At 37.9% G+C, this 18163-nt stretch overlaps 1 protein-coding gene across 4 annotated transcripts; it reads left to right on the forward strand.

The window, feature by feature from the left end:
* The first annotated feature begins 604 nt into the window (after positions 1-604).
* LOC114527474 (growth/differentiation factor 6-A-like) lies at positions 605-14019 on the forward strand. Of its 4 annotated transcripts, none has more exons than XM_028549131.1 (4): positions 605-704; positions 4908-5034; positions 11438-11846; positions 12128-14019. In XM_028549131.1, the coding sequence occupies exons 3-4, from the start codon at positions 11516-11518 to the stop codon at positions 13030-13032; spliced, it is 1236 nt and encodes a 411-aa protein (XP_028404932.1). In that variant the 5' UTR covers positions 605-704; positions 4908-5034; positions 11438-11515; the 3' UTR covers positions 13033-14019. The 4 variants fall into 4 exon arrangements, with proteins under 4 accessions (XP_028404932.1, XP_028404930.1, XP_028404931.1 ...); XM_028549129.1 differs by lacking the exon at positions 605-704 and adding an exon at positions 3211-4157; XM_028549130.1 differs by lacking the exon at positions 605-704 and adding an exon at positions 3211-3593.
* The last annotated feature ends 4144 nt before the right edge of the window (positions 14020-18163 follow it).

Here is an 18163-nt window from a genome sequence, read left to right on the forward strand (position 1 = left end):
TTGTTTGCTCTGCTCTTGAGACCGGGCACTCAGGAAGTGTCTTTTTTATATATTTTTCGGTTTTTCCAAAAACGTTGACGTCAACCGTAGACTGCGCACGCCAACGATTTTGAAAGAGATAAAATGTCATGATTTGAAGTTTTGAACGGTAAGGATGCGAAATTTTGTAATAGAATAAACAGATAACCTCTTCGTTAACATTTCAAAGCTTTTCCACAAACCAGTGCAGCTTACTATGGCTACATTCGAGTGATTTGACTCCCACATTTGAGATATCATTAGTACTGAAATTAAACGCAGATTGAACGCGTTATCTGCTAGAACAATCTTGTTACGCAAACAGGGTCTGTATAAATAAACACACAATTTTATGCAATATACCTTAAAGTTTGTCAAAATAGAGCATCCGTTTTCTATTTTTCTTTGCCAGCGATGTGTCTTGGCTTATGATTTATTACAGAATACGTATTTTTCTAAAGCAGGCTGTTTTTCCTGCTTGTCTAGTGCATGCTTTGCGGTAGGTTCACTTAGTATAAAGGGCGTATATTTGATAAGATAATAATATATAGACAAGTCGCTCGGTACTGATCGCTGAGGTGATCCAGATCTCCCAGATATAAAGAGTATATATTTGTCAAAATGCTCTTGAAGTTTTGTTTTCAAGTTTCGTCACTGCATGAAGACAATCAACCTGGTGAATCTACGTAAGTAGAATATAAATTCTGTTTGCAATGAATCTGTTTAATCCAACATTGGTATCTTTTGTTTGTGACTCTATAACCGGATATATAGTCTGAAGATCTCTTAACGTAACATCCTATTAATATATATTTTTCTTTCTTAATCTCTTCTAATGGATTGACTCAGGGAAGCATAATTTGTTTGCCTGTTGATTTTTGCTATGTGTGTCATCAATATGTCTTAAACTATTTAACCATGTACCTGGACATGAAAACTAACTGTAGGGTTTTTCTCGCCTTTCGTTGCCTAAGAAACGTAAGCATGTCGCAATATAGTTGTCCTCAGTTATTGTTGCCTTGGACTGATCACTTGACAACTGAAATGCTGAAAGGTTTTGAGCGGCGGATAACTGGTCTGTATCGTCTAGGATCTAGCTAACCATACTCTACTTCAATTTAGGTTTCACTAGCTTCATTGTATTCGATTTTGAATAAGTCTTTAAGCCTACCTCGACAATGCGGAATTACTGGTCAAACTCCCGGGAAGATAAGTACTCTCATTAGCAAGTAATAAAATGGAAAAAAGGAATTTTCTATTCTGGATTAATCCTGTCTCGTGCTCTTTTTAATCTTTTTTCCTTTATCGTGGGTAGAATGGAGCGCGTGCAAGATCCCATGGTCCGATTCTGGTAATAATTTCATGACCTTGCATATCTCATATAGGGTATATCTCATTACAACAGCGCTTATACTAACTTACTATACTCAATTTAGGATTAACATAAAGTTTGGATTCCGTAGAATCAGAATGTAGCTACTAGCTATATCTTGCATTGCAGGGAAATAATAACAGCCCAATTTAGACTAGCTTACTGAGGAGAGAGACTACTACGGGTGGTATGTCTGGTCAGTGCGAGGTATTTATACCTAAGCATTTACACCTTTCAATCCACAAAACAAATCAGAAGAACTACATGAAGGCACCTTAAAGTGACCCATCCATAATCTTTTGAAGAAGACCAAAGGGCAGTCATTCTAGAGCATTCTCCAAGGTCTCCCAAAGTCTTTGCAAAATATAAAAAAGCCCTCGGAAATATTATTTTTCTCAGAAGGAAAACATTTAGAGGACCAATTGTGAGATGATTTTTTCCAGAAAACTTGGACGTGATTGATGATCCGTTGATCTTAGCAAATCAAACTGGATTATTGGTTGTTATGCTGAAGATTTTTTCCTGTTCAGATACTTCAACCGTATTGTGTTTCTTTAGTGACTATTAACTAGGTATTGAAATAAATCCGGTTTCAAAAAACGTTGCGTCAGAAATATCTCCCACGATGATCCCTTAGTTCAACTTCTGTAAACTGATTTCTGGGTGAGTTATTTTCGTGTGTGCGGCTTTGTCAGTTCTAATTTATTTCTTCCTAGAGGTCCAGTAAGGATCATCTCTTATTGATCCAGTGTTACTACAGGAGGGAACCTAAACTAAACTAGCTTTAATTCTACTGGATAGCTCTATCAGTTCTAAACTGTTCTTCCTAGAGGTCCAGTAAGGATCATCTCTTATTGATCCAATGTTACTACAGGAGGAAACCTGAACTAAACTAACTTTATTTATACTGGATAGCTCTATCAGTTCTAAACTGTTCTTCCTTGAGATCCAGTAAGGATCATCTCCTATTGATCCAGTGTTACTACAGAAAGAAACCTAAACTAAACTCACTTTATTTATACTGTATGCAACATGCATAAATATTGCTCGAGTCTATAGATTGGTGTTAAAAACGCGAGGAAAGTCATTGGAGAAGTTGCGGCGTTTTGTAAAGTGGGACAAATTTCTCACATAATAATTCACTCATGAACATCGTCAAAATTTGGCTCATGATATATTATCATTGATATTTAAAGATATTTTTGATATTTTTGTGCTAAATTTTCGGCAACGGATTTCACACTTTGTTTGTTTACAGCTGGGAACGCAGATTTTCCTGACGCGCAAGTTTGTGCGATCCGCGCGCGCGATAGAAAAACATGCGCAAATGTCAACAGATGATTTATGCTGCGTTTGATAAATGATTTGAAAATTACCTCAAATGTACCCTTGCTGAGAACAAATTAAATTGTCAATAAATTTCGGCTCGGTTTTGAGTTTTAATTGAGATTGATTACAGCGGTAAGGGTGAAAAGTGGACGTTTTCGCAAATGCATATCCTGATCTGCGCTAGCAGTGGCTTGCGTTACCGTCATAAGAAACACCATATAAAGTGCTAACCACTCACTTTCGAGTACTTTCAATAAATTGAAAGGATCATACATTAAGTTACCCTTGCATGTCCTCTCAGAAGACACTCCAGTGCATGCAAATTCGAGTACAGCTATCTTGAGGTGAAGATTTTTGCGGGTACAAATGGCCACGGAGGAATTTTATTTACGTATGTCTGTGAATTGTCCATCTCTCGTGAGAACGAATTCTTGAGCTAATCTTTCTCTACAGATCTGCCCTATCAATAATCACCTAAATAAACACACGGAGTAGATAATATGTAAAGCTATAATCTGCGTGTCACGGGAACTCTGATGGTGCATGTCTGTTTAAACTAAGAGATTAGTTTACACAATACCTCGGGAAGTCTAACTTGTTCATTTGAATAACAATTTAAAATATGCCAAACAAATAAGGATTTTGATGTTTAGATTTTAATAAGCTAATGAGAAATATCTGTGAGAAAGTGCAATGTTTGGTTTCGTGGGTAATTTGCGCGTGGGATAAAACGGAATGGATTTTTTTTCAAGATGCAAGTGAAATTAGGAAGTTAATTATATGATATCGACTTGTCGTGCGAGTCTGAAACGACCGCGAGTCATGATTTTAGAATTCTACCATTATTGAAGAGGCATTCTTTGATCAGTCAACTGTAAGTAAATTTCTTCTTTTAAAAAGGAATCACTGAAGAGTTTTCAAGTGTTCTGAAACCTGATTAGTTCAAGATCACCCGAACCCAGGGTTTCCAGTGAAACTCCGGCGAAGATAAATTCGCTCATTAGTGAATAAAGGAATGGAAAAAAATAATTTTCCGTTCTGGGTTAATCCTATCTCGTGTATCATTAAGCTAAATCTATTTTTCTTCTAAATCGAGCTAATTTTAGCCCCCTCGAATGCTCGACGTTCCTAACTATCGCACATACCAGGGAAAGCGTTGCCAAAGGCATTTTATAAATTTGCTCTACAAGCTTAAAATGTCATCCGTTAGACATAAATCAAGTCGACATCATTGTAAGGATATTTTCCAAATTATACCATCTGTCACCGTGCGGTGAGAGCATCGTCTCAAGACGCAAATAAATAGAAGTGCGCGCGGCCCAAAGGACCACTTAATCTGGTTGCTTCGCTAAGATAGATTTGTTAGAATTCGTTACGTCACATTGTTACGAACTGTTTCAGAGAGACTAGCCCTGCGCTAAAGTTGGCCTTCGTGAAGGTAAGAATGTTGAAAGAGATTTTTAAGTCGATTAAAAAGGAACAGCGCGTCACGATTTAGTGAAACGTTAGCTAGCGTGGTGTTTAATGCATGTTCACCTTATAGAATTCGGTTTGGCATCTAGGATTTTCTAATATCAAGCCTGTCTTGGAAGGATAAACTTCGGTGCTTCTTTCATGCGGGAAAATAATGATAGTAACACATATTCGCATTCTTCAGTTAACCATAGCATGATAGTAATGCCTTGGACTTCGTATAATGCCTAGGGTCAGTTTGAGTTTGAGCAATTCACTCAGCTGCGGCTGTTTATCTTTGTGGAAAAACAGTTTTAGTAATTCGACTTTAACTTTGTATTCTATTTTGTGATCTTCGTGATGTGAAATAAGCTTAATTTGGAAATGTAGTTTAGTACTCAATATGTCATCATTTTTTCGAGGCAAAGTCTCTCAATTCGCTACGCTATTTGCTATCTCGTAATACTTCTTGCATTGGCAATTAAACTCTCGTCTCTCGTGTTTAACTGGCCCAACTCGATAACCGTGAATAATAGCTTTGATAGCCTCGACAGTTTAAATGGTGCTGTCGCAGCCGGCTGTTAGGCACTACCGTTTTTCACTTTTCACGACAAGAGTCTAGCACGCTGGCGACAATGGGCTCTCCAGATTGTCAGACTTCGAGGTGTTTTTAACCAAGTTCTTCACGATAAAACTCACTCGCGATCTTATTCAGTTTCATGTGCTTGCCTTGCAGAGCTGTGCCCAGAAATCTGCGCTCTCTTAAAAGTTGGAAATTGAAACCAAGCTTTGCTGAATTAAACCGATTCATTTGCAAGATCTTTTAACAAGACTAACCTCCTTTGGTGTCGACGGAATTACTTGTGAGTATTATTTTATTTTATTCAGTTAATAGTCTCGTATCTCTATTCATGCATCTTTTTGCGCTCCTGCGCGTATTGACCTCACGAATGTGTTAACCTCTTCTTACGCAAGGCCAAGAATTAGCGAATAGCTTGAAACTATTTTGATATTTCTGGGAACAACTTAGCACTCAGCTAAATCTTCATTTAATCTCCGTTTCCTTGTACGAGTCATCTAAAATGAATTAACCATAATTGCCTCAGCAAAGCCTGGTTTGCTCTGTTGTTACACATCGGTGTTAGCCAACCTACTGTTCGCAAGTACTTGTGAATTTATCCCATTGAGGATTTGTTACTTTCGCCACGCTTCTCACAGGAAATTTCTGTTGACAATTGTATTGCGCGAATATGGGCGAGTTTGCGCGAGATTGCGCAAAACGCAAATAATGATAATTATTCTGTATTATCGAGACGCGCGCTTCGAGTTTCCGACGGCGTGGCTAATGTCAATTCAATGGTTTTTACAATAAGCTAGCACGATCTCAAAGTGCTGTTGAAATGTGGGCTCTTCAGGCGAACATCCTCGACAGACTGATTTCTGCACTTGACTTAAGAGGGTATATATAACTACCCTGGCCGTTTTAATGACTTGTTGATTTAAAAAGTCGAGAAAAATAGGCGAGAGTGACTAAAAAGGCCAAGTTGAAAAGTGAACAGGTTATGAGCTTTCTGCACTTTGCAATATTATGACTCATTAATGCTTCAACGACTTGTTGCTGACTAATTCATGTAACCTTGGGACACACATGCTGAGAATTAAGATTGAGAATTAATTATATTTTACCTTTTCTGTCAACAAGAAGATTTAGTCTATATTCGCGCATTGGTAGAATTCTGCGATAATTCTGCCGTAGTGATGAAATAAGCTCATCGAGATGTTAGATCATTTTGGGTTACCTGTTTGGTAGTAACATTAGGTCAACCTCCAGAAGAACAGTTTAGAACTGATAGAGCTATCCAGTATAAATTAAGTTAGTTTAGTTTAGGTTTCCTCCTGTAGTAACACTGGATCAATAAGAGATGATCCTTACTGGACCTCTAGGAAGAACAGTTTAGAACTGATAGAACTATCCAGTATAAATAAAGTTAGTTTAGTTTAGGTTTCCTCCAATAGTAACACTGGATCAGTTTACTTGACCTCTGGGTAAAACAGTTTTGAGCCATTAGAGCATGCATGGTATATGGCACATTACTCTTTCTGAGCCCCCAAGCGGGAAATTCCTGGGTGCGGCTGGTATCGAACCTACAAATTCTTCTTAATCCAAGTAAAGATGATCTAAGAGGCTAAATTAGTTCAAGAAGTTACTATTTTTAAACAGAATCTAGTTCCTCCGATATTGGCTTAAACCTTACATCACTGATAACGAAGACCGTTGCTTCGATTCTGATCGTAAATCAGTCGGAAGCGTGTCGTGAGTTGAGTCATGCGCAGATGCGCTTTTCATCAAATTGATATTTACGACAAGATTCCGAAACGCGCAGAATCATCTGGAAACCAGGTCCACATCAATTACACATCAAGTTATCTTCGCGGTTGAACCTACTAAGAATTTACTAAATTATTCCAACTATCTGTAGAGTGCGGTTGAAATATTTCCTCAATGCCTCCTCGAGAGATTTTTCTTGGAGATAAGATAATTTTGACCATATCAAAAGGCACAATCTTTTGACTGTTGCGTCTTATGTTTAAAACAGTTTAACAACTCTTATCTGAATGACCATTCATGGCAAGTACCATATATGAAGGCTTGAACTGCTGTAATAAGTGCTAAGTATGGATTATCGTATTACGAAATTCCATCAGCATTGACGGTTCCATGGACCTTTGTTCTACCAACACTAATGTTCTACTCAATGACCAACAAGAATCCAGTACAATCCAGCTAGGAAAACAGGAACGAAACTGACTACACTGAAACTGTTCTTCCTAGAGGTCCAGTAAGGATCATCTTTTATTGATCTAGCGTTACTACAGGAGGAAACCTAAACTAAATTAACTTTATTTATACTGGATAGCTCTATCAGTTCTAAACTGTTCTTCCTAGAGGTCCAGTAAGGAACATCTCTTATTGATCCAGTGTTACTACAGGAGGAAACCTAAACTAAACTAACTTTATTTATACTGGATAGCTCTATCAGTTCTAAACTGTTCTTCCTAGAGGTCCAGTAAGGAACATCTCTTATTGATCCAGTGTTACTACAGAAGGAAACCTAAACTAAACTAACTTAATTTTGGATGGGAATGTTCTGTATTTTTAAACCACCCGTTGCAGGTAAAACATGAGTAAAAAGAGCCGATCTCTTATTGAGGAACCTTTGATGTTTAAGACACGCCTTTCTACTTATGACGGAGGAGTTGAGTCCGGGTCAGAAAGGTGATGGCACTTCATTCATGCACGAACAACTGTCTACCCAATATGCCTAAGCACTCGAAAAGATATGATATTGTTTATGACCTTTCAAGAGTTCTTCACTTTGATTAAGATTCCAACGGCAAGACATTGTTTTCTTGCATTTATTGAGTGGAAAAAGAGCACCCGACACTCAAGGTAGATACAGTTGCTGGCCACATTTCACGACTTGGCATATCGAGCAACCCGTCATATCTCGTGTTTGCGGAAACAAAAAATCTCTCATCTCTTTCCCCTGACTTTTGAAAAGCATTTTCGTTTTCTCATCTCTGAAAAACAGTTGCATGTTTCAACGATTCAGAATATTTTTCAAATCCTTCTGTAAGCCTGAACAGGTAGAATGGTATGCAGTCAACGTTTCCTTTCATAATTTAAGCCCACTCTTCATGGGGGCGTTGCCGTTTTAAAGGTTTCTTAAAGTGTTTTTAAATTTTCACGCCCCTGAATGCAAGAGATTTCATCTCCAGCTGGTATGTTGAGATGTTCGCGAGGCCGAGAAAAGTCAATTCAATTATGTCATTTGTATTCATTTTTCAAAATATCTCCGTTTAAACTTCCTCTATTTCACTCACGGAGAGCAACGATTTTTGCGGCTCAATATATATTTGATGCAGTTAATCGCTTTAGTAGAGTCAAACCACATATGGTCTTTGAGGTTTTGTTGTTTATTTACGTTTATAATCTCAAATATTTAAATAATTTAAGATCCTTTTCGAAATCCCAAAAAGGATGTTTCTAGTAAGTTCTGCTCTGAACTTTGGTATGCAATCGTCGAGTTTAACAATAAACGAGGTATTTAGATGAGTGCATGAGATAACCAGCGCTGACCGGCGTGATGTCCCTGTTCAAGTTAAGCAATTCCCGAGATGAGTTTAGACCAAAAAAAAGCTTCTCGGCGTTTCGACCTAAGGGCTTTGGTCAGGAAACGTCGTAATGATTCCTTCATGTATCTTTTGGACAGATGTCTTCTTCATTATCGTTTATTGCGAGTTTCTGACTGGATATTGTGAGATTGCACTAAGTGAGGGTCTAAAATGCGTGTGTTTGCACTAAAATTTGTCTTTGTGAAAAAGATATCTCAAACGTGGTGGTCCAGTTCAGGTAGTAAGTATATATAATCTGGTGATATCTTTTTGACAGAGTTAATAACAGAGCGTAGGAGTAAAGCTTAGTGCAGGGTAAATCATCTGGCTTCAGACAGAATGGACACTGATCAAAGCCGTTTATTCTGTCTGGAATTGACCAGCGAATAAATTGGCTGAACTTCCAAAAATGGCGAATACTTCCTATAAACAACTGGATAATGCCTTCAGTTGCTAAGCGATGAAACGTCAGCGCTCTCTTTGGCCAGAAAATTTGATTAATGAAAAAATTGTTGCGCTAATAATCGGATTAAGAACGAGGGCCAAAAGTCTTGCTTCTGCCTCGAGCATTTTCCCTCTTCCGATTATGACGGATTGATGCGAGTAATCCAGGTAATCCAGCATTAACTGAAGTTTAAGCAGGAAATCCTGGATTGCGGGAGTTGTGAGAAATCTAAAACAACGCTGATAGTTACAGCATGACAGACATCGTGTCAAATATAGTAACGCTTTTCGCAGTATATTTTCAACACACTTTTGACTATAGACAGATTTTTTTTGCTGGGCAGTAGCACAATTCAACAATTCAAGTAGTTTCTCGAGTCGCGTAGGTCGATATTTCAGATCAATTTTGCAACAGGATCTTTTCAGTTACTTGCATAAAACACTAGACAAGCGCTTTTTTAACATTCTTGTGGCTTCATGCATCTCTGATAAAGCTTTAAATGCTTTCTGAAATATCATTTCCGACATAATCTTGTTATTTTACCCCAACTGTTCGTATTATTTACAGACAAGGATTTAAACTCTCTCTACTTATGAAGGTAAACAACTAATCATTATCTTCACAAAACCTCTAGGCTCTTGGTTCTTCCGTGTTGAAAGTCGATAAAAAAGGCTATAAAAAATGCATCACTCTGCTATCTTTTGGTCAATTCATGTTTATCGTTGGTATTGTCTCCGTATATACGAGCCAGAAATAAACTGCCGGAATTTCAAATTCGAAAGCATATGCATCTAACCATCAAAGGCGAATTCAGTTTGTCCTAACGGTCCATAGTTTTCGTTAATAGTTATTTAATAAGCCTCCAAACAAGGTTGATATCTTCACAGATCTGATAAAATCTGAAGTCTTTAGTCGTTTTAAACTATGCAAACACTTTTAAACCTATATGCTGGTGTACAAGTGCTTGAATCTTTTGCAATGGTTGTAAGATAAAGGTTAAGATTGGAACCATATATAAGTATTGATTGTTGTCGCGGTGCGCGATTGCCCTTGAAGTAGGCCAATGATTTCCATAAGTAGCGCCATTGATCGACATGATCCCCGTTTATTGTTGTTGCAAGAAGATAACTCAATAATGTTTACCAATATGATTTTGCTGATAAACTTAGATAAGTCTGACACACTTGAAATACTTGCATGACAACGCGCAGTCACCTTGTCGGTCTAAAGTTATTGCAAAACTGCTTTGATCCTATATCGATCTGATGGCATTTGAATGATGGAATATTTGAAGGGCTTCTGAGAAGATATATAGGGCAAAATTTATTGTGATCAGCTACTAGACATAACTATTCACATCTAAATTAAACCATACTCCTCCATAAAGACAATATATGCAAACCGTTATCATTGATGAATGTAGGTTGGTCATCGTTGGACGTGGGTGAATATTCTTTAATGACCAAGGATTGTTTAGAGATAATACATAAAGTCTCCTGTTTGACTGAAATATATGAAATATTTCCGTTAATTCGTGGGAAGCTTTAACCGTTTCCTGAGCTCAGTCAATTTTATTTCTGTCCTAAGTTATTTCCAAGGATTGAATGCGCAATTAAATCGCGGCACAAATCTTATTCTCAAATTTTTTTACCAAACAAGGAAGTAACAGATCTCGTATTGGTTGTTGTTGCTCAGTCCTGTTAATTAATTAAAACTCCTAATCTTGCATGCCAACTATCATTGGTAAATAAACCCTTAAAAAAAGGTTGGGAACTATGCATGTTAGAAGACACTGTTGTAGACGTTTCTTTGTTTCTTTAAGACCACTCAATGGTTGGTATAATTCAGGTTAAACGCTTAAAGTATCTAAAAAATAAATACCGTACGGGCCGCGCTTAGCCGAGGTTTTTGAGCTTTTTAAGCACTGCTGATATAGCGCTGTTCTGTTTCGGAAAGTAATCTGTGTTGCATGTAAAGAGACTGTCTTCTTACAGCAAATCAGAGGAAAAACATCTCTTACTTTTACACTGGCAAACTGCTTTGGAAGATTACAATCATATTTGTATAAGTGTCAATTATGAAATTGTGGGCGAACGTTCAATGGTTAACCATTACTGCGTTTTCGCCATTTTAAGAAAGGAGGTTGGAAAAAAACTCGATTTGCGAATGCTTCAAGACCTTGTTCTTTGGGAGAAACGCGTGTTTTTCCCTCTCAAAAAAAAACATTTAAAAAATGTCAACAAAACAGCAAAACATTGGTATTTGTGACGCTACCAGTTTGAAATGTTGACGAAGTAAATGAAAAGATTAGTGGAATTATTGGGTTTTATTACAGTACATATATACGTAGCATTGTTTGTATACTTTAGTTGATACTAGCTAATCTTCATGTTGACATGCTTTATCCAATCAACAAGCACTGGGGTGATACGCAAGAATCAATACGAAATCATTTCGTATCAGGTTACCTGTATTTGGATCACGAACAGTCAGTAATCTATCACATTGATCAAAATCTACCTCCTTAAATATAACCATATTTTAGGTAATTAGAAGGCTTGAAATAAATACTCTTTGTCGGTACGTCAGTGGAGCAGTTTAGGTGAACCAGCTACTGGGGACTAACAGATTCTTTGTCGTTTTAGTGAACTTTGGACGCTCTTTCGACGGATAAACGAGAACGAGATCCCAACCAGTAGGTCCGTTTGTTATTGGACATCATTATGAACGTTTTACCCCGGAGCTGGTTTGTTTTATCGACGCGTCTTGCGTTAGCAACGATCTTATTGCTGCTCCTAGCAAGCTCCTTTGCTGCGCGCAAGGGACCCAGTAACGCTAAGCTCATGAATAGCTTCAACAGCGTAAAAAACTATGATCACGTAGCGAGCGAAGAAACTGCACGACAGATGCTCAATGTATTAGGAATAGACGAGCTTCCTAAGCCACGACACGGCATCGTTCCTCACCAGTACATGATCGAGATTTATGAAAAAATGTCGAGAAGGAAATCGTCAAGAAATGGCGTCAACACCATCCGCGGTTTTGTCGATGTTGGTGAGTAAAAATATACATTAAATCCACGCTTGAAAGATTGAACTGCTTAGACAAAAAGGCTCGAAACCTACCAAGTTCTTTTTTTATATTTCTCAAGTAGTTTGATCTTTCAACGATGCCATGCAATTGAAATTATGTTGTACGTCCATTTCTTCAGCTTCATATGTAAACACACTAGACTGAGCAAAGTAAACACATTTTTAGCCTTTTGGCAAAGTTTTATCGTGTCACGATCAGAATGAGTATAGACTGTTAACAATATCGTTGTTTTTCTCGTTCAGGGGACGATGACAGCTCACGGAGAATGAAATTTCATCAGATATACTCGTTTAATATTTCCGCTCTGCCGAGCTCGGAAAAAATCATCTCGGCTGATTTACGCTTGCTGCGAATACCAACAGGTCTGGAATGGAAGTTCGCCTGGGCCCATGGCTTGAAGTACCACGCGAAATTATACTATAAAAAGACCGTTAAACATATCTGGAACTCGCAAGTTTTTACACATACGCAACTTGTGCTGGTAGACACGCTGGTCTTTGATATACGAGAAAGATCGGGAGATTGGAAGGTTTTGAAAGTGCTGGACGCTATGCTCGCGTGGAGAAATGATACAAATTTTGTGCACAACTTGGAATTGCAAGTTGAATCTGTGCGTACGGGGTATTTGATGCCAGCGCAAGCTTTTGGCTTGATGGAGACAGGACGCACGCATGATAAACGAGCGCTTTTGGTTAGTTTTACAGATGACGGAAAAGCTCCCGAGATGGAATCAAAGGACAGACCACAAAGGGATAAAATAGTGGTGGAAACAGACGAAGAAAACGGTACTAATCGCATAAAACGAAACACAAAAAGAAGACGGCGAAGAAAGCCTATTTGTAATCGAAAGAAATTGTATGTCGATTTCATACTGCTTGGATGGTCGAATTGGATCTTAGCTCCCCGGGGTTATAACGCTTATTATTGTCAGGGTATGTGTAAATATCCAATCGCTGAACATTTGAAACCAACTAATCATGCTATGGTACAAACTACTGTACATTACTCTGACAGGCGTCGAGTTCCACCAGCTTGCTGTGTCCCTAATAAACTGTCAGGGCTGGGTATGCTTTTCCTAGATAAAGGGGACAGTGTGGTATATAAAGTGTATAACGATATGGTTGTCGAGCGCTGTGGTTGTAAATGAGCGCCTGTGTACTCAATCTCATACGTAGAGAACAGCAACAAGGCGGTCGCTAAACGCCCGCATAACAAAGCAAGCCAAGAACGTTTATACAAGTGCTAATGGGAGACGCATGGAGACATGTAGCCTTTTAAGACCTGGGAGCAGACAGTCGTAGTGTTAAAATGATGCCGTTTCGTAGACTATCTGTCTTTCATCTGCATCCTGTCGGCCAAAAAACAAACATATAAACTATTGAGGCAATGAATTTTACAGAATTATGGAGACTATTCGCTTGTATCGGATATAGCGTTAATAACAGTAAGGTCTGATTATATGTGTTTGTGTGAATATGCTGATAAATTAGCTCGAAGCATTTTATACTATTAGTGTTCGATAATAAACGGTTTGTGTCAAAAATGTCTAAAGGTAATCGAGAGTTCGTATCTATACGCGCTGTCACGATAACTCAATTATTACCGACACAGGAAAACAACATTGCGAAACTGATTAATTTTCAAACTCGTAAATTTTTTGCATAAATTGCGTGCAAAGTACATCCCATTGCCGCGTAATCCCATTACGGCGTTATATATATTTGCCGTGATATTTCCGAGGCCGTCAAACGTTAGGGAAATTTAGTAAAGGTGTTCGTATTAGCCACGAATGTGCTGGAGGTATTTACAAGATACTCAATCTTGCTTCACTGATTATCAACAAAATATGAGGCCTATACTTTGGGTCATATCCTGTAGAGTCGTTGAAATAATCTGTTGCATTTGTTCGGGCAGTTTTAAGTCAATTTTCTTCGTCCTGTTTCGAGCTTTTTATCGGCATGTTTCAAATACATTATCAACCTTCAAAAGTCAGGGGGAAAATAAACCAATGGTACAACTGATGTAAGACTTTCTGTATATGTAAATACTTAATATATAAAAGTACGCACTATTTATTAGTAGAACAAATAAGCATTAAACTAATGTCAAAAACTCATTAAAATAATGGTATACATTTTTAACCTTAAGCGTGTTTTGTTTAATGTTTTTTATATTCTAAGTTTAGATCATACACCAGTCTTGTGTGTCGGTCGATTTCGAGCGCGTGTATAGACAGAGTCTAATTTGATAGGAGCGTCAGTTGGCATGTGGTATAATTCCAACTGCCCTTCGAACCTTTTAAGTGCGATTTCATGTTCAACAACCCCAGGGATGAAATTCATATGCGGTGCTTATACAAGTCTTGCTAGGAGGGGTGTTTTTCTCTGTGTCAACAAGTGAATGATGATGATTATTTTAAAGAAACACGATCGGATTTTTGGCGAGAAGTGAAAGGATGTTTTGAAAAGATCTCATAGCGGAAACGGGTGGTTTTACAAAACGTTGTAAGCCAAAAATTTAAGTCAGCTGCATAGAATGTTGACCTGAGTAGGAAAAGACTATACACGCCTTCATTTCATGAAAATATTCTCAGCATAATATCCTCTTATTCTGGTAATTATAGATTGAGCGTCATGTGCCGAACCAGTGTGTTAAATAACTCATATTCCGCTTATGTTCACAGCTGGAAAATATACAAACTCTTAAAGCGCCATTTTGCCCCGTGCTGTTGTGGGTATTTGCATCATTTATGTGCTCATTAGTTTGTCATTTATGTTCGCGCTGTGAACCGTTTAAACCGGGAAAAGCCTTATTTTCAACAACTCCCCGTGATCTAGATATTAAACGTTTCGCACTCTTTTCGCGCGAAGGGATTGCCTGCATTATTACACACAAACTGTCATGACCATTACATATTCGTCCTTCGCAACCTTGTGCTATTCAAGTCGCGCTGGTAATGGGAAAGCTCGCGCGAAAATTAATACCAGATGTTGCCATGTTTCCAGCGAACTTTAGACAGAACATGCATGATACATTATCTCTAGTGCTATAAACGCTGATAAGCTTTTCTTATGTGCGCTGATAAATCAACCCAGGGGACATCTAATATGGGTGTAGAATTTTATGCAACACTAGATCGTTTCAAGCCTTTTGTAAACACTTACATATGACACTTGTTTAGGCTTGCGGGAAGTTCTTACTCCACGCGAAAGACACAATATAAAATATCTCGCGCTCTCCCACGCTTTCTCGTTGTTTAATTAAGCGCGTTGCTAAACCTGCCCAATTTAAATGCTTTTCTCAGTTGCCCATCTTATCACTTGGATGCATATGCGCATCAAGATTCTGCTGTGTCGTGACTTCAGATAACCTCTGTCGGAATGAAATTAATGTGTTGGTTTTTGTCTTTTCAAGCAGAATTTGAGGCATTTTTTAAATGGAAATAGGCTCGTGTGGGTTTCTTTATTTAAGTAAAAAGTAGCAGCAAACTTTGGAACAGTTTGTAAGAAAAAGACCAATTGTCTCCAGTCAGTATTCTTCCAATTTATTATTAGTCACTATTTGTATATTATACGGATTGTATTAGGCTCAAAAAGAGAAAAACCGTAGAGAAATTAACCGTATAGCATGTGTAACATTTTCATTTTGTGCGTCTCAATTGCATGTTTTGCGTTGCCGCGTCTTCGAGGCTCAAAAACCAATTTGTACGAAGATAAACAAGAATAAATGGAAATATTATAATTACCAATCATGTACACATATTATCTCCATTAGAGCGAGCAATGATTGTATCAATACTGGGACACAAGAGACATCGAAATATTTCAACAATTTCCGTGTATTGAAGTGAAAGAAGAAAGACCACGTTTCTCGTATAAGGTGCGGTCGTAGGAAAAAAAATATGTCTTGACTTTTTGCAGACATTTTCCGGATTATTTCTGCCGGAAAGCGTGGCATTTTTATGTTAGATCCTCGATAAGATATTCCCTCAGTTGGGGGGAAAATGAGAATTGAAACAACTCATAACTGATAAGGTAAATTGTTTGAATTTTTGGCAAACTTAATCAAAACATGATTTGGGTTTTCGGTTTGGCTTGCAACGAATTCCCTGGAGAAAAATTTCTGAAGGATTGTTATTGATATTGTGTGTTTTCTACATACGACAAAGCCAGGTCTTTTATCAAGAAAACTGATCCTGATTGAAATAACGTTCAAAACTTATCCGCCAAGACAAATTGTTACACGAACGCGGAAAATTCAAATTTTCCAAAGCCTTCCGTTCTCACTGAAGTGACTACAGGTGAATTGAAAGTGAAGACATTTGCCATCTTCCGTTCCCGTGATTGGAAACAATAATGATAAGATCTTAAGACCATCATAGCTCGGACCTTGCTGACGACTGCTGTCTCCTTGGTGACGCTCGTCTCACACGACAATAGTCTCACCATTATTACGAGTGTGGACCTGCGTCTCCGTTCTAAGGAGATCCTGTCTTGGCGTCGTGCGGGCCGGATATTTGTCTGCTGAAAATATCACCTCAATCACATCGTCTGAGGTTTCTCCTCGCTTTTCTCCACCCGTATTGTGAGAAAAAAAATGTAACTAATGATGACCTTGAAAGGATGGAAAATATTTTATTAATCAAGTGCTCTTCCTTAACAAGATCAATCTTTACTACACCTCTAGGGTATAAAACCAGTATAAATAAAGTTAGTTTAGTTTAGGTTTCCTCCTGTAGTAACACTGGATCAATAAGAGATGATCCTTACTGGACCTCAGGAAGAACAGTTTAGAACTGATAGAGTTATCCAGTAAAAATAAATTTAGTTTAGTTTAGGTTTCCTCCTGTAGTAACACTGGATCAATAAGAGATCAAGAGATGATCCTTACTGGACCTCTAGGAAGAACAGTTTAGAACTGATAGAGTTATCCAGTATAAATAAAGTTAGTTTAGTTTAGGTTTTCTCCTGTAGTAACACTGGATCAATAAGAGATGATCCTTACTGGACCTCTAGGAAGAACAGTTTAGAACTGATAGAGCTATCCAGTATAAAAAAAGTTAGTTTAGTTTAGGTTTCCTCCTGTAGTAACACTGGATCAATAAGAGATGATCCTTACTGGACCTCTAGGAAGAACAGTTTAGAACTGATAGAGCTGTCCAGCATAAATAAAGTTAGTTTAGTTTATATAAGTTTCCAAATAAGCGCGTTGAATTATAAGTTCAAACACTGATTTAACCTTAGTTTTAACCTGCATTTAAACGATACACGATCTCTTATAATCCTCGAGAGTTTTGTTTGAATATCTCAATGGAGGTCTGTTTAGATGCTTTATCTGTAGTGGTTGCCACGAGAGTTAAGGTTCCTTTGTCATTATCATACGATTTATTGCATTTTTAACGGTTTTAATATGATTTTCATCTGGGAAGATTAGCGCACTTATCAGTTTTATTTCTCCATTATTTTTTTTACAGGAATGTACCCCTTCAAAGTCTGAAAATAGGCCTTTTAACAGTTGCTATTAAAATCTCTGATACTTCAGAATGACAGTCCACTATATGACCAGATTCTAGAATCTTCAATCGAGTCTAAATTACCTAAAAAAGACTGTCGTCGTGGTTTGTGTAAATAAGCTGTCGTGGTTTGTGTCTGAACTATCTGAAAAAGAGATCTCAAACGTGGTGATCCAGTGTAGGTAGTATTCTACAATAAGCTGTCGTGGTTTGTGTCTGAACTACCTGAGAAAGATATCTCAAACGTGGTGGTCCAGTGTAGGTAGTATTTTACAATAAGCTGATGTGGTTTGTGTCTGAACTATCTGAAAAAGATATCTCAAACGTGGTGGTTTAGTGTAGGTAGTATTCTACAATACGTTGTCGTGGTTTGTGTCTGAACTACCTGAGAAAGATATCTCAAACGTGGTGGTTCAGTGAAGGTAGTATTCTACAATAAGCTGTCGTGGTTTGTGTCTGAACTACCTGAAAAAGATATCTCAAACGTGGTAGTCCAGTGTAGGTAGTATTCTACAATAAGCTGTCGTGGTTTGTGTCTGAACTACCTGAGAAAGATATCTCAAACGTGGTGGTTCAGTGTAGGTAGTATTCTACAATAAGCTGTCGTGGTTTGTGTCTGAACTATACCTGAGAAAGATATCTCAAACGTGGTGGTCCAGTGTCGGTAGTATTCTACAATAAGCTGTCGTGGTTTGTGTGTCTGAAAAAATGCCTCAAAGGCTCAAACGTCTATAGACTGCAAGAAACTGTCTTGTTTGTGTCTGAA

This window comes from Dendronephthya gigantea, unplaced genomic scaffold, assembly GCF_004324835.1.
Source record: "Dendronephthya gigantea isolate DGI-Jeju-01 unplaced genomic scaffold, DenGig_1.0 000045F, whole genome shotgun sequence".
NCBI lineage: Eukaryota > Metazoa > Cnidaria > Anthozoa > Malacalcyonacea > Nephtheidae > Dendronephthya > Dendronephthya gigantea.

Bases quoted from the DNA above. Each gene is read 5' to 3' on its own strand.
- LOC114527474 (XM_028549131.1), top strand. From the start codon at position 11,516: ATGAACGTTTTACCCCGGAGCTGGTTTGTTTTATCGACGCGTCTTGCG. The intron at 11,847-12,127 runs GTGAGTAAAAAT...TTTCTCGTTCAG, and splicing joins CCGCGGTTTTGTCGATGTTG to GGGACGATGACAGCTCACGG.